Source organism: Malania oleifera, chromosome 5 (genome assembly GCF_029873635.1).
Source record: "Malania oleifera isolate guangnan ecotype guangnan chromosome 5, ASM2987363v1, whole genome shotgun sequence".
Lineage (NCBI taxonomy): Eukaryota > Viridiplantae > Streptophyta > Magnoliopsida > Santalales > Ximeniaceae > Malania > Malania oleifera.
In genome coordinates, this window is record NC_080421.1 from 23,372,829 (window position 1) to 23,389,786 (window position 16,958).

General features: G+C 38.7%; 1 protein-coding gene and 1 pseudogene across 4 annotated transcripts in view; one reads left to right on the forward strand and one right to left on the reverse strand.

Annotated features, from left to right (window-relative positions):
- Nucleotides 1-16,958, forward strand: part of LOC131155336 (FAD-linked sulfhydryl oxidase ERV1) — a 66,783-nt gene that overhangs the window by 13,765 nt on the left and 36,060 nt on the right. For 3 of the 4 annotated variants that reach the window (XM_058108387.1, XM_058108390.1, XM_058108388.1), the window contains exon 2: nucleotides 5,829-5,906. The exons of the other annotated variant lie outside the window; for it this stretch is intronic. In XM_058108387.1, the coding sequence (XP_057964370.1) occupies nucleotides 5,829-5,906 (78 nt within the window). The remainder of the gene's footprint in view (nucleotides 1-5,828; nucleotides 5,907-16,958) is intronic. 4 annotated transcript variants of the gene reach the window in all.
- LOC131156666 (probable alpha,alpha-trehalose-phosphate synthase [UDP-forming] 11) lies at nucleotides 13,456-16,140 on the reverse strand (annotated as a pseudogene).

The window sequence follows — 16,958 nt, forward strand, 5'->3', positions numbered from 1 at the left end:
TCACCAACCAAGTACATAGTTGCAGTATCCACTTTTGCCTGTTCTGAGGCCATCCTCACAGCGTGAAAATATTGTTCCATATCAAACAAGAAGTTCTCTAACTCCTTGGCATCACAGGCACCCCCATACGTCTTGGGTTCTGGTACCTTGGTCTTGTTAATTCCCATAGTGTTGGAGTTCCCTATAGCAAGAACCATAAGATTCACCTTTGCATCCAGATCAACCATCCGGGCTTGCAAAGTTTCCACAATGTGGTGAAAGTCCTCTGACATTTCACTTGTCAAACTTGCTTGATGCTGGTGTGATCCCATCACTTCATCAACAAGTCCCCTCAGTTGGGTCATCTCGTTGGCCATATTGTTGGTTGTTTCTTCAACCTGCACTTCCAGTGCGTTGATCCTCTCAGTATTGTTTGGTGCCATGGTCACTTACCAAAGCTTTCCAAATCCCACAATGAAGGCAACTGAATTCTTGTAGCAACTGAGCCTTGGGCTCTGATACCAAATGTCACGGGCCAACTATTTTCACACCTTTGTGAGGGGCCGTGCGACACTAGCTAAAGCACTCTTGCTTAACTAATCAGCCTATCGTTTACCAACATTCATCCACGAAACACTTTCATTATTCATTCAAATAGCAACGGAAATAGTAATCAATTCATGAAAGTCGTGGCAAGCAAGCAGTAAACATTGAAGCAAACGTAATTCATTAACAACACCTCCGTTGATATTGTGTGCTTAGCGAGGGAGGCAAGTAGGCTAAACACGTTGACAAAAGCTAGTGAGTTTTACAATGACTGATGAACACTCACCCTCCCCCTAAAGAGCTTTCTATGCCATTCTCACTTTGGCACTAGGAAACATCAAAGTGATCGAGGAGTCATACTACCTTATTTGGCATACAATGAAATAAATACTAGAAAATAACCCTACACTAGTATTTACATGATGGAAACCAATCCTAAACACACGAGACAAGCGGTCACAGGCAAGCATAATGTCCTGAACAAGCTTAGCTCGTGACACTTTGGAAGGATGTATATAATCCACTTCCAATAACTCATCAAGCTATTTCCTCAATTTTTCTAACTCTAGATGTGCCATTTGGGGGCTTCACCCTTGTAGCAGCTTAATCTCATGATCTTTTATACCACGTCATGGAGGCAAGTCGTGTGGTAGGGTGTGGTAGCTTATCTAGTCACTCCAACACATTCTGGATGGCATTAGGCCCTAGCTCTTGTCCTACATTTCATCCACTACCAACGAGGCTAGATAGATTGGTTCAACCCTTTCAATCCCTTCTTGAGTTGCATGGCAGAGAGGAACTTCTCATTAACCTATTCCCTTCACCACAACTTGCATCATGCAAGGTTAATCTCCCATAGACAAAGGAATTAGCGAATACCATTGTTACCACTTTAATCCTCCTTATGAATTCCATTTTAAGTATCACTTAGAATCATCCATTGGAAGGGCTGTGGAATTTGCGTACTTGCTTGGCTACTCCCAAACAAAGCTGAGTTGCAGAGTTAGTTGCCTTTATGCATCCCAAGTTCTTATCCAACTTCAAGTTGAGTCTTTGCTTCCTCCTCTAAGACAGTTATGGTTTCTACAATATCCATTATAGCACAAGTGCTCTTCTCATTGATTTGCAGATCCACAATCATTTATCCTTTATCTTGGATAACTTTCAACTCTTTCATCTGCCTCTCCAATGCGTTGAGTAATCGCATTGCATCCATTCTCAAGGTTTCCTCTTCATTCTTTTGTCTATGTTCCCTTCTCATGGAAGCTTGCTAGGCATGGAGCGATGGCTTGAGAGGGCAATTAGCAACTCTATAAGGACCTTGATATAAGAAACATGCGATCTTACCTTTGCCATTCGATATATTGAAAAATCAAGACAAGGATACTTCCTTTAAAGTTGATGCCTTGGTCTTGGCTCCCCACTTTTGGGTTTATCCTTCTTGCAAGACTTTCCGATGTTTCCACTTGACAAGCTACTTTCCCTAGGTATGGGAAAACTCTCTCCATAATCAGATAAGCATTGTGCGACGACCTGTCTATTATGCTAATTCTTGAACTCTTTGTCAATGAGGTGTTGTTCTTGCCCATGGTTTCAAGCATTTCTTGGATGCAACACCAAAGCAAATTCACACTCTTTTATTGTACCGATGTGGTTGAGATCTCACAATTTGCGCCGAACATTGTACTCAACATTCTAAGGAAAGAATTGGGCCTCGATCTCTCTTTTCAAGTCTATCGAAGTATCAATTATGCACCGGCAATCTCATTGTACTTGGTATACCACCACAATTTAGCATCTCCACTCAAGCACATTGTTGCTATGGATACTTTCACCTCCTTCGAGTCAATCCTACCCGCACGGAATTGTTGATTCTTGTCAAATAAGAAGTTCTCCAACTCCTTAGCATTAGGTGCCTTGCACCTCCATATGCTTTGGATTTTGGCACCCTTGTTTTCCCACATTCTACCCCTTTAAAATTGGAATTCCAAATAACACAATCTTAGCAATAAGCTCATCATTGTCGTGTTGTAGCATGTCCACCATACCATGAAAGTGTTCTGACAACTCTCAATAAAAACTTCTTGTTGTTTTTGGGATCCCAATAAATCAACATGTTTCAAAAGTTGGGCCATCTCTGTGGTCACCTGATTGTGCCTTTAGTGCATCAATTCTCTTGTTATTGGTATACAGCATGGTTCTCCTATTGATGCTTCTCTTAATCCCACAATTTGAAAGCAACCGAATCACAAAGCAATTAACTAAGCTTTGATACCAACTATCACGAGCTGAACACTTCGTGTGTCACTTGTTGTAGCACACCAGCTTAACTAGTTAGCCAAAAGTAAACCGTTGTTTCACCACTTGAACAAATTCATAGCCATCAAATAGAAAGTAAATGGAAGTAATAAGAAAACATAAATATAAACAAAGTTCACGCGGTAAACTGAAAAGCCACGCAATTCATTAATCATACCTTTGTAGGCAACATGTACTTAGTGAGGGAAGCAAGTAGTCTAAGCACGTTTACCAAAGCTAGTGAGTTATACAATAATTGATGAACACTCACTTTCCCCTAAAAAGTTATGTATGCTATTCTCATTCTATTACTAGGAGACATCAATGTGACCAAGGAGTCCGTACTCACTATTTTCACCGAGGCATTATCCTACTCAAAGAATAAAAACTACACTAGTATTTATGTGATGGTTATCCATCCCATGTGCATAAGACGAGTGGTCACAAACAAGCATAATGCCCTGAACAAGCTTGGCTCATGACACTATGTTAAGTGTATAAATAGTTTCCTCATCCATCTTAGGCTGATTTTTGATGAGTTTGTAAGTTTTGAAGAAAGGCATATATTCGAGGCTTAGATATTTCTTCCAAGGCTCAATTTATCAACAAAATGTTGAATATTGGAAATGAAAGGTATTGGTGTTATTGGATATGCTTTGTTTTTTCGTAGAAAATGGGATGATGAAAAGGTGTAAAACCATACTAGTCAATTCCTTGATAGTTAGCATCCTTGTAGATGAAATGAGCATCTGCACTTTTTAGGGGGCCGTGGCTTTTGTTAGTAATAAAATTTAGAGGGCCTTCTTGAATTGGGAGGGGAGAGATGGTGTACAACCAACAGGAGAAGTAGAGAGGATCAAAAGGGCACAACGGGATGATTCTTAAGAAGCTCAAGTGTCAGGTGGTAGGGGAAGAGGTTTTGATTGTTGGAGGGAATTGAAGTTTAGGAGGGAGGGGGAGGGATGGTTAGCTATCTAGTTTGCCAAAAGACACCAAATGAGGAGGGAGGTGTTTATACAGATAGAATGTATTTGTTGTCATCCTTTAATAAGATGATGCCATGTTAAGGTGTCACCAATGAAAAAGGAGGTGCTGGTTGGTCCAATTAGACGATGACGCATAGCTATGGTGATGATGGAAGGAAAAACACATGCACGAATGACATGGGGCAATGCTTGAACTTTCTAAGGTTTAAAGGGGTTGAGCCTCCCTTAATGAATTTTAATTTGAGCTTAGCAAACTAAAAGTCTTTAGAACTTACCAAGATTGGGAATAATCCATATTCTATGACCAATCCCGAATACAAGGAGGGTGCATCCAACCTCCTACAAAAGTGTAAGCAGAGATAATCAATAATTGAATTATAATTACTTAAGTGGAAGTCCAATATTAGTATAAATTTAAGCTTGGGGTAAAACCATAAAATTGAAGCATCTCATTTAGCCACCTACATGGAAGATCCTTTTGTAACCCAAAGAAGTTCCTACGTAATGAGGTTGTTAGTTGCAAGAGGGCACAATCATGTTTCCATAACTTGTATAGGTGACAAGCTTGGTGAACTTATTGAGTTGGTTGGACATGTTGGATCGATGTGTTAATTGGTGGTTGAATTTGTGATGTCATCATAACATACGACATATATACACATGTTCATATAAAAATAAGATTAAAAAACTATATATTAGATTTAAAGTGTATACTAACTGTTGTTTTTTCTTAAAAATTAAAATAATACCATATCAAGAAGTATTCAAATATAATGATCTCATAACTAAAACCAATGGTTGTCCTCTCGGTAAACATCACTTATTGAACCGAACATGTAAGGTCCAAATCTTGTATCCTTCATGCTATATTATGACAAACCCACCAGGTTTGGCTAATGTAGGCCGAGTTGCACCAAATTGGCTGAGTTGACCCTAGTGTTTAGCTCAAACCTTAGTCTCATCGTGTACCCGAACTAGCCAAGGCACTGGGTCAATTCAGCCAATCGAGCCCAAGTTTAAAACCATGGACACAATCCCAAACAAAAGATTTCCAAGATATTGGACGAAATATTTGGTAAACTAGACTTCCAAGAAACAAGGTACTGTATTCCATAAATAAGAATTTTTGGGAAAATAAAAAAGTGTTAAGAGGGAAAGAGACATTGTTGCATATAAGAAATGGGCAATATAGAAAAGATGAAGAGAGGGAAACTAGACAATCCTTACGATGCTCAAGCATTGGGTGATAGGCAAAGGGATTTTAATTGTTGGGGGGATTCGAAAGTTTATGAGAGAGACGTGTGATTGTCATTTAAGCATTCTCAAATAAGAAGATGATTGATTCATGTCAAGGTGTGTCCAATGAGAAAAAAGTTGCTTTCAGGCTCAGTTAATTGATGACACATGATCATGGTGAGGGAGCAAGGGAGATCATGTGTCACGAACATGTGGCAAACGGTCAGGCCTTCATTAACCAACTAACCTTTAATATCCTAACATCAAGATTGATCAAGATTGATCAAGATCTTGTAACATATCCCATGGTCAATCCCACAGGCATGGGCTTGCATTGATACAATTTTCTACAAAAGTTTATGCCTGAGAAAATTAGCAATTCAATAGATTAGTGTAACTCCAGTTTTGTCATAGATTCAAAATTGGGGTAAAATTGTATATTGAAATGTCTACATAGTGTAAGATTGTAATGGTGATAGTAGGTCTTTAAGAACCTTTTTCTAGGTTTAATTTCCAGTACAAAAAAAAAAAAAACGTCAAGTTAATAGCACTAACTAGAGGGGTTTTGCAGTTGGCTAGTAATATTTGAAGCTTACCATGTGAACAGAAAGTGAATGTGTGATATCCTAACCCCTACTTCTTTTAGTGGTAAAATAGAGATCCCTCTCTCAATTTACATTTTCACGACCACTTTTTGGAGATCTATATCAATTTGGCAATTCGTAATACCTTAGTTTTGGGGGAGACAACATACTTTATTAATTTTTCATATTTTTTCTTCAGGGAAAAATTTCTAATCCCGTGACAAAAGAAGAGCTTGGAAGGGCTACTTGGACTTTTCTTCACACTCTTGCAGCTCAGGTCTTTTCGTTTACATGCTTTGGAAAATTGGTTGTTACTTTGTTGTTTCCTTGTCCACAAAAATCATGCATATGTATGAAAACAAATGCAAACATGCATATTTATGTACATTTTTATATTTATGCTTATCTATAAGTACATAAGTGCTTTTGTTTGTGTAAAACACTGTTAGATAAAAATGGCCTTGACATTTTTCAAATTAACTACACACCTCAATGCAATACACTAGACCAACAATAACCTTGACTTTTTAAAATACTGCTAGCTAGACATGCTTATCATGTAATAGTCTAACATTTTCTTGCATAACATTGCACCCATCTCTTCAAAATCTTATGTAGGGAAGGGCTGTCTCATGTGGCTTCTTGGTTGCAAAATTTGAATATTATGATGGAAAGACTATGAATTTCTAAACATTTAATTTAATTTATCTGTGATGTTTACTTGTTAAAGCAAACCACAAAAGTTCTATTTCATAATAATAATGAAAACACTAATCCCGCATTCGGGAGCATGGACTTCAGGCATTTGATTTGGATTTGTGTGAATTTGAACTAATTGTATTGAGTTTCTTCCAAATCCAAATCCAAGCCTTGAATTTATGCTCCCAAACACTACATAAGAGGTTATATAAACTCAAAAATTAAGTATTAACAGCAATTTAATGATTTCCATTAAAAATTATAAGAAATAACTAATTAGTTGATGTAAGAGTTGTTAGAGAAAGAAAAAAAAGAAAAGAAAGAGAAGGGGTTTGTTGCAACGTGAGATCCGTCTTCCACTCTATAATATACCTCTTGTACATAATGATGATCGTACCCTCACTAACATATGGTAACAAGTAACATAACAACACGGTAACTAGTAATACTCCCCCTCAATGTATATATTATATATACCATAATGACAATCAGATCCTCACCAACATAAGGCAATAAGTACTCAAAACATTGCAATGATAAGGCTTCCCTCAAGCTAGAGTATATATATAAGATCTTCCTAGCTTGTTACAAATGTATTTCACTCGAGCACCCCAAAGGACTAAGTAAACAAATCAACCAGTTGATACTTAGACTTCCATCTAAAGATCTCCATGTAAGAGAACATTTCTCACATCCTAGTGATGGGGCTAATGACATGTAATTGCTAAAGAGATTAAGAGGCACGCTTACTTAAGCTTGGGTACATGAGAGAATATGTATGAATAGTCCAAACTATACACCTAATTATACTCTTTGCGCTTTAGCTATAAATCATGTCTCAAGTGAGCAACACAATCATCAGGATTGACTTTCACAATACTCACTTGACGACAACCAATGATGGACCTATTAGCAAGAAGCCGCACAAGCTCCCCAAGTATCATTTGCTTTTAAGGCATGCACCCTTCACCCATGGTAGCTCTCCACCCAAAGTGGGATAGGCTTCAAATGCAGACTTGGGAAGTGAGAGAGAGAGAGAGAGAGAGAACAAAGAAGTAATAAAACAATACTAGGAGGGTGATAAAATAATAACTACAAAGTTAGAGATAGTATGTTGTGTTTCGGTGCGTTACCTTTTCGAATAACAATATGAAGGTCAATATCATGAGGAATAGGATTAGTAGACAAGGGAACCAAAGGCGTGACGTTAGAGTGTTGAAAGAGTCTCTCTTACCTTGAGTTGCTATTGTTAAAGTTACCAGAAGCTCCTGAGTTCTAGTCTTGTCACCCGCATTTATTATGTGTTGTTTAAAAAATTATTGTATTTCTTGTATTGGGTGTTATCTATCATGTGTTTATCTCTCCGCGTGCTGTTGGGCTGCCCGTGTGGGGGTGTGTTAAATTTTGATGTACATTGTTGACCCATAACCTAACAAATTAAGCTTTTAGGTACAGTGGTAATCTAACAGCTATCATGCATACACTTGCAAAGTAGGACAATCTTGATGAGTGGAAGGAATCAATGGGAATGAAGGTTCAAATGGATGACCAAACACAGACAATAAGCCGAAATCAAGAACATTAGATACTTTAAAGGAATTGTCAAGATGTGAGGGGCTCAAAAGAGTCTAGAGTAGTAGGGGATAGAATAAAAGAAAGTAATGCTGACAGAGATAAAGAAATAATGCAAGGTAGGACTGTCGCATCAATGCCCTTTTTGAGTATGAAATATAACCCCCTCCACCCCCCCTTTTTTTTTTAATAAAAGTAAAAATAAAAGCATGTGGATCCAACTTATCAATACCCAAAGTTGATTGAAGGACAAAGGACAAACTGCCAAATACATGGGTAGGTAATGAGAACAGCAGGGCAGTAGGGAAAAAAAGCATAAAATATTCCGCCAAGGATAGAGGATGGCATTCTATTGAATAAGAGAGCAAAGAGTAAGGGCAACACCACTCCAAAAAAATTTGATTACATTCGTATAATATAACACAACACCAATGACTTCAAGAATATGTCTGGTTTTCCTTTTGGCAACTCCATTTTGTTATGGAGTGTGAGCACAAGGATGACTGGTGAATCATGAGTAAGGTAGCCGTGGTAGGTAGTCAATTTGGTGTGAAGTCTTCTTTAACATTGTCACTACCAAGAATTCAAACGGATAAACTAAAGTAAGTTTTGATTTTAGAACAAAGTGCTTAGAAGACAGTATTTAACTAACAACATTCTTTAATTAGATAAAATCAAATCATCCTTGAATAGTCATGAACAAAGGTAACAATATATAGAGAACACGATGATGCTTTCCTAATTCCCAACAGGCATGACATGCTCTAAAGTAGACAGGGGACTCAAACCAAGATTCAAGAACCAACTGCTTTAATTTGTCCAAGAAGGGATGAGTGATAGGCAATGAATCTGAAGCAATGTGGTTGTAGCGATGTATGCAGTGGAAGGTTATAGTGACTCCAAAGAGTAGAGTCCTCTAGCATCATGTCCGCGAATCGTCTTCCTTTTCTTCAAATCCTAAATAACAATAGGCTTGCGAAATAAGGTGATTGAACAATTCAATGATTTTGTAATCTTGCTAAGAAAGATACAATATAAGAGAGATTTAGGAATATATAGAACAAAACATAGAGAGAGAGGTAGGGTTGTCCCTGTTCCCCTAATTGCGGTTGTGGGCCCATTGGCAAGGATAACATAGAACAATTCATTAGAATACTGGTGTGTATGAAAGAGGTTCGCTTTACCTTTCATATGGTAAGTGACAGCAGAATCTATGACCATAGGTCTAGAAAAACAGGCACTGGATGGCTAGCAAGTTGTAGGGTTACCAATCTAAGCAAGAGATGCAACAAGAAAAGATGCCTTCTGAGTCGCCAAATGCCACAAAAACTTAGAATTTTTTTCCTCTAGTACTGTCAAAGTCTGTGGTTCTCCAACTGTCTAAAGAATAGTAGTAGAGTCAGTGGTGTCAACATTAGCAACCCTAGGGGAGTCTGCCGTGAAGAATCTGTGGAAGATCCTAGCACTGGTCAACTGGGTGACCTCCATGTCTACAATGATGGCTTCCGTGGTACACCTTTATCACATCCACCTTACCATCACAATTGCTTGGATCACATTTGCAGTTATAGATTGCACCATTGCTGAATATCCAACTCTCCATGAATGCACTTCATCTCAACAAAGTATATAGTGATATTTTTGGCCTCATGTAACATAAAATACTCCAACAATAGGTCATACATATGAGTCAAACTACTATAATATAGTAGTTCAACACAATCACATATCTTCTTAGCGGTATCAAGGTGCATACACATTCTAGCAATCTGAGATACCCTAGGGTTCCATAACAAGGAAACAATCAATTCCTGGACCCATACTTCCTCCTTATCATCATAAGGATCTGACTGGAGAAGGTGTTTGAACTTACATAGGCTTGCCAAATACATCTTAACTGCCTTATACCACTGCAAGTAGTTGTTACCGTTTAGCTTTTCATTTGTTATTTGTGTCAACATATGGAACAAGATCCTTTGGGTTCATCAATTTCATAACCAAAACATAGTGGGCAGCAATACATGTGTTTTAGACTACAACAATGACCTGCAACCAACAATTACCAAGCTAGCAAAGACGAATAGCTCATACCAGTACAGTACATGAGTGCACAGAAACCTAATATGAGTGAACATGGACATTGAAGATCTAAACTTGTACAAGAACAAGGCTACCCATTAGCTGTCTGAATTTATATATATATATATATATGTATATATATATATGTATATATCTGCAGGTCCAAACGAGCAGAATGAACAAGATGGAATGTAAAATGTGGCTGGAAAAGGCCTCATGCACTGGTGCTTGGCGGGCTGCTAGACAACGACCAATGTGTGAGTGTGCAAGAGCCAGCAGCGCCGAAGTCAAAACTTTCAATGTTGCGATATTAGTGGCCTCTAAGTACTCCTGTGATGTTGGTTTATTGAGAGGAGTTGTGGAGCTATCGCTGATATAGAAGGCAATGACGAGTTGTTTTCGTGGCAATGATTCCAAGGATGGCAATGATAACCAAATGGGCCATGATGTTGTTTATGGTTTGGACATGCGAAATCCTGACCATTGCTTTGATGCCATGTTAGAGAAAGAAAAGAGAAGAGAATGGTTGGTCGTTACTAAGAACCTCAACAAAATGTTAGGCCTCTCACTCTATAATATATCTCATGTACATAATGACGATGGTACTCTCAATAACATTCTGTAATAAGGGACATTAACACACAATAATTGGTAGAAGGAGTGACCTTTATGGTGATAGATCAATATAGGGAAGGCAATAGTGCGGCTGATTTTCTTGCTAAAGAAGGAGAAATGGGAAACAATGTCATCTACGAATAATAACATCTTTTACCCCGTTCTCTGAAAGGTATACTTTGGATGGATAGGTTGGGTCTCACTTCAGTTCGTCGTTAGTTCAACTCTTGAGTTTTTGTTTAGTGGATTTTGATACATATTTGAAGTGAAAAAAAAATGAAGATCTAAGTTGAAGAAAAATGTTCTGGGAGATTATTTATGGAAGTTAGGATTGAGCTTTTAACAAAATTTTATTTTTATTTTTTATCAGTATACTTCTATTTTAAATTTGAATTGTTTTGAAGATTATTGTTCAGCTTACAGGTTAAAAATATTTTTTATTATTTATTTGTTGTCTAGTACAATTGTAAAATAAAATTATGCAATCGTATTTCCTCAATATTATTCACTTGCAAGGTATGTTTGTCTACATACACTTGTATGTAATACTTCTCCTTTCAAAAGAGGAAATTGTTTTAAAGAAAGACTAGTTATCTACTTTATATTTTGACTTACTGGAAGGCAAAGGTCTTGGAAGCAGAAGAAGATCAAATGTGATACAGAATTAGTAAGATTGTAAGAGTAGATATAAATATTGTGTTTCATTAGAACATATGGAGTTTACATGGTGATTGTAAATGGTATTTTTAATATTGGTTTATCGGTAAGATATTGAGACATTATCAATCAATTTATTGGAATATTCTTAATTTTTAGAGTATTGAAGAATTGTTGAATATTCTCAATTTTTGCTTCTGAGTTGTCATGCAATAAACTTTGGACCATCATGATGCAAGAAAAAAGTATTAAAATTATACTAGTTTCAGGTTTCAAGACATTTTGATATTTGCTTTTTGCCTACAAACCGTCGACGGTTTGCCCTGTAACCGTCGTTGGTTTCCTTCTGTTAAGTTTGTTTTTTCTTTTTTTCAGCGTTTGTTTCTTGTTAATTTAGCAGTTAATTGTTTAGTTAGTTAACTCTCTGCGTGTATATATATGAGGTTTATGTTGTACATGATAATATACAAGAAATAAAATACAAATTGGAGATTTGAGTTTTCTCTCCAAGATTCAATTTTATTTCCTTGTTTTCCTGCAATATTCTTCTTGTTTCAATTCTATCATGGTATCAGAGCAAGGTGCTTGGTTCTTGATTGAAGAATTTTCCAATCCATATTTCCTCCATCATGGATAAAGCCCTAGTTCAATCTTGGTTTCTCAGCCTTTGAATGGTGAGAATTATTATACATGGAGTAGATCAATGTTGACAGCTCTCAAAGCCAAGAACAAAACAGGTTTTGTGGATGGAACATTTTCTCAGCCTGAAGTTCAGGCTGATCCATTGTATATTCTGTGGTTTCGTTGCAACAATGTGGGGCTTTCGTGGATTTTGAATTCTCTCACACGAGAGATTGCTGCCAGTGTTATCAGCTCTTCAATTGCTGAAGAAGTTTGGAAGAATTTGAAAATCAGATTCACACAAGGTAATGGTCGTAGCTTATTTCAACTCAAGAAAGATCTTGCTTCATTAGTTCAAGATCAATCTTCTGTTAGTTCTTATTACACAAAGCTGAAAGCTGTATGGGATGAATTTTTTACTATGAAACCCATTCCCAGCTGTTCTTGTAATCCGGGATGTTCTTGTGGAGCTTTGAAAACAGTAATTTAGCAACATCAAAAGGAATATGTTCGATTTCAGTTGGGTCTAAGTGATTCTTTTACGTACATTTGAGGACAAATTCTACTCATGGATCCAATGCCATCCATTGATAGAGTTTTGTCTCTCACTTTACAAGAAGAAAAGCAAAGAAAGGTGGTGGGATCATCTTTGATGACTGAGACTGCTGCTTTATTTAGCAAGAATGTTCCTACAACAATGGTTAAGAATCATCAAAAGCAACATCCCAGGCCAGTTTGTACTCATTGTGGTTTTAATGGGCATACGGTTGACAAATGCTACAAATTACATGGGTATCCTCGTGGATATCGTTAGAATTCAAGAACCAAGATGTAATGAATCTGCTAGTGTGAGCTGTATGATTGGATGAATTTCAATAGGAAAATGGAATGAATGGAATGAATGATTGAATGGAGATTTATTGAATGCAATAAAAATGGAAATGAAGCTACAAGTTTGCTAGTTCAAGAGAGCCACTCTCCAGAGAAACAAAGAAACAAATAGATTCCCCAATTTTCTTGCTGACCCCCTCATTCCCACTAGCAACTATATACCCTTAACAACTTCCAACAACCTGCTTCTAGAATACCCATATGGGCTTTTTCTTTAAGTAAAGCAAAAGACAGTTTGTAATGAAAGAAGACTTTGATAAAATGGGTTTTGGCCCACAGTGCCTTGGCCCGACTTCCACATCTCAGCTCACAAGGACTCAGCCCAACCCCCACACAGTAATTCAGCCCAAACTCGCACGTGCACCTAATCCCCTCCAGTGCTCGCCAGCTGTCTCCAGCATTCTCCCAGCTCCCTCCCTCTGGTCTTCCTCTACCCTTATTCAAGTTTCGGCCATAGCAATACCCTCCCCTTTAGAGCACCTTGCCCACAAGGTGAGTAACTTCTCCTTCAACGTATGATACCACTCCCACGTCGCATCTTCCTTCTCCTACTGCAGGATTTCTTGGCGGTGCTTCTCTGAACAATGCCATCTGTCTTCTCCCTCCCCTCTCACATGCACAAACCAACAGTAGCTTTGGATCAGAGAATTAGGTTTCACAAAAAGATGTTTTCCTAGGGCCTTTCCCCTACTTCACATGGTTGATATAAGGTTTTCCACAACCAAGCCTTTGCTAACACCCTGTGGCTTCACTCCAACTATGTGTTGACCTGTTTTAACAACTACAGGCTCATTAGTAAGATCACTTTCAAGATGATCTAGAAGCTCCTTTACCTGGCATGATCCAAAATCAGGGTCAGCTTCTTGATAGTGCCATACAAGCGCGCTTTCCTTCTGTTCTATAGAAGAGCCATCAGTTGTTTCAGTGAAAAGCTCCATCACAGGTTCTGCCATCTTTTTCCGATCAAATTCCATCATTAATGGGCAAGATTCCCATGGAGAATCCCTAGTCCACTTGTTAAAGTAACCATGCTCTCTTAAAATTCCCAGTTTTTCATATGTAGAAAACCATTTGTTTACAGAATCCTTCCCTCTACCACTGCTAACAAAAACAACGTTCTTGGGATCACTGCACAAAGCATTCGACACAGTAATAGCTTCATTGTTGGGAGTTTTGTCCACTAAAGATTCTGACATCATAGTCCCATCATAGTCCAAAAGTATCAACCGACTATTTGTATTCCCATAGGCACTAACAATGTGATCAACGGAGAGCTTCCTGGAGTTAGGACCCATGGTAACAACCCTGAAACACAAACCAAACCCAATACCCCAACACCCATTCAAGTAATGCTCCCTACAGGCTCTCGCAAGGTCCTGGCCAATACTACAAGACCAATAAGCAATGTCCCGAGAGCTAACATACTTATAGTGCTTCTCATGTCACCATTGTTTCTCTGTGACTTCCTTTGTGATGGCCAAACTCATAGCCTCTGATACACAATCAATGTTCCAGGGGTTTGCCCGGATTGCACCACCGAGCGACGGCGAGCTTCCAACAAATTCTGAAACAATGATAACACTCTTTTTCAAAGATGCAGACCCATCAGTTCCCAAAACAATGTCCAAAGCAGGGCTGCCCTGTCGGCAAATGTAAGGCACCAAGTTCATCCCATTCCTTACATCATTCACCACACGACACTCAGAGATGGCATAGTATGCAACCTTTTCTTGTGTTGGAACAAACTGGTTGACGAAAACAATTGGCTCATCCCATGGCTTTCTAGAGCTTTTATTGATTTCTTTCGCAATGAGATGGATTTCATTCTCAACTTCCTGAACATCCTTACCCCGGCTGCTTGCTGCTTTTGCAATCTGAACACAAGCCACTCTCTCTTCCAGTCCAAGATTCTGAGCTAATAGCTGCCTCATCGCAAGGAACTTCAGACTTATGCCTGTAAACATAGCCATGTCATCCACACCTAGCATTACAATTCTCCCCTTAAATTGTTCCTTCAACTCTTCGACCTTATCAACAGTCTCTGGAAGAGACATAGCCGATTCAAGCTGATCCATATGAATTCCAATTGGGAGGATTTTACTGCTCACTGTTCGACCATAATACTCAATCCCAAGGTAACCCCCTTTTGTTTCATAATCCAAACCCAACATCCTACTACAACATGACAGGAAGTGCCTAGCATAATCAAATGTATGGAAACCAATAAGATTGGAATTCAATAAGCTTTGAAGAATCTCTTCCCGCACGGGAAGTGTTCGATATATTTCTGAGGAAGGAAAAGGGCTGTGCAAGAAAAACCCAATCTTCACCTGGTGAAATTTTTTCCGCAGATAAGACGACATAGCCATGAGGTGATAATCATGTATCAAGACGAAATCCTCATCAGGGTTGTTTAGCACCTCCAAGACCTTATTGGCAAAAATCTGGTTTGCCCTTACATAGGCACGCCACTGAGACGGGTTGAACTGGGCATCATTGATCGGAGAAACAGGCAATATATAATGAAACATAGGCCAAAGGTAATGCTTACAAAATCCATGGTAGAACTTGTCATAAATTTCATTGGACAAAAAAGTAGGCACGCACCCAAACTTCTTCAGCAATAATTGGGTAACCTCTTCCTGCTCCACCAGTTCGATCTCCACCTTCAAACTTCCCACATACAAGACCTCAACCTCCGGCGAAAACCCATCCTTCAGTTGCAACACCAAGGCATCCATGTCCCCATCAAAGCACCACTTCTTGCTCTCAGGATCATGAAAAGTCCGAACTGGAAGCTGGTTCACAACCACGATCTGCCATTCTGGTGCGATTGACAAATCCCCATGTACACGAAACTGCTTAGAAATCTCCACATATTTCTCATCATCTTCATCCTCATAACACATTGTTCCCCTTTTATCCACTTTCTCGGCTACCGAAACCCCGCTAGCAGGAAGCGGCTTTGACCCTTGCAAAAACTCCATTATAGGAGGACCCTTGAACGAAGACATTTCGAAAGCCCCCATAGAACTCGCTTTCGAGACACCTATCGATGACTTCATCAAGGAAATCAAACCAAACACAAGATAGTGAGATTTTATGTGATTGCAGCCCTGGAATTGGCGCGAGAACCTCGTCTTTTTGGTCTCAGCGTAGCTCGATGGCTTGGCGAGCGCTTTTGGGGTTGTGAGCTGATTTCCGTGATCTCGTATGCGCTTTCTCAAATTGACATCTCGATGAAACCCCTTTTCGCAGATCTCGTAGAAGTGGATGTGCTCGACAAGCCACTCCATAGCGTTGAGCTCCACGATCTCGCATTGATCGTCATCGTCCATCTCATCAACCGCCCCCTCGTTGACCGCCTCACCCTTCATCGGAATCTTGTTCAGAGCATCGGAGGAGTTACTAATAAGTTCGCGGAGGATGATCTCCGCCTAGAATGCTAATGTCTCTGCCTCTGCCATCAGATAAGAGAATGAGCGATCGCTGGACGGCCGAAGCTGATCTGCTTGAGTGATTTGCATACCCTACAAAAAAATTTTATGCTCTTCTTGTGATTTATTGTGGCCGGCAATGGATTCCGAAATCTAGTTCATGTGAGTTCCCTCTCCCATGGTCGCAGGAACTTGGCTCTGATACCAATTTGATACATTGTGATATACGGGGTCCTTTCTCCATTGAGTCAATTACTGGTTTTAGATATTTTCTTACAATTGTAGATGATAATTCACATTGTGCTTGGGTATATCTAATGAAAAATAAATTTGATACTTGCTCTCTAGTTCTGTCATTTTTTAAGTTCATATAGACACAATTTGATATTCATATCAAGACTTTAAGGACTGATAGAGGTGCTGATTTTAATATGTTTGAATGGTATTCTTCTAAGGGATTCTTGCATCAGCAAACATGTGTTGCCACACCTCAACAAAATGGTGCAGCTGAGTGTAAGCATCAACATCCTATGAAATGTAGCAAGATCTCTTAGATTTCATGCAAATTTACCCCTTGTTTTCTGGAGTGAATGTGTTCTCACAACAGCTTATCTAATAAATAGAACACCTTCTCCTCTTCTATCCAATAAAACACCATGCGAAGTATTATTCTCAAAATCACCAATTTATACTCATCTTAGAGTATTTGGTTGTCTTTGTTTTGCATCTACTCTATCTCATAATCGTTCTAAATTTGC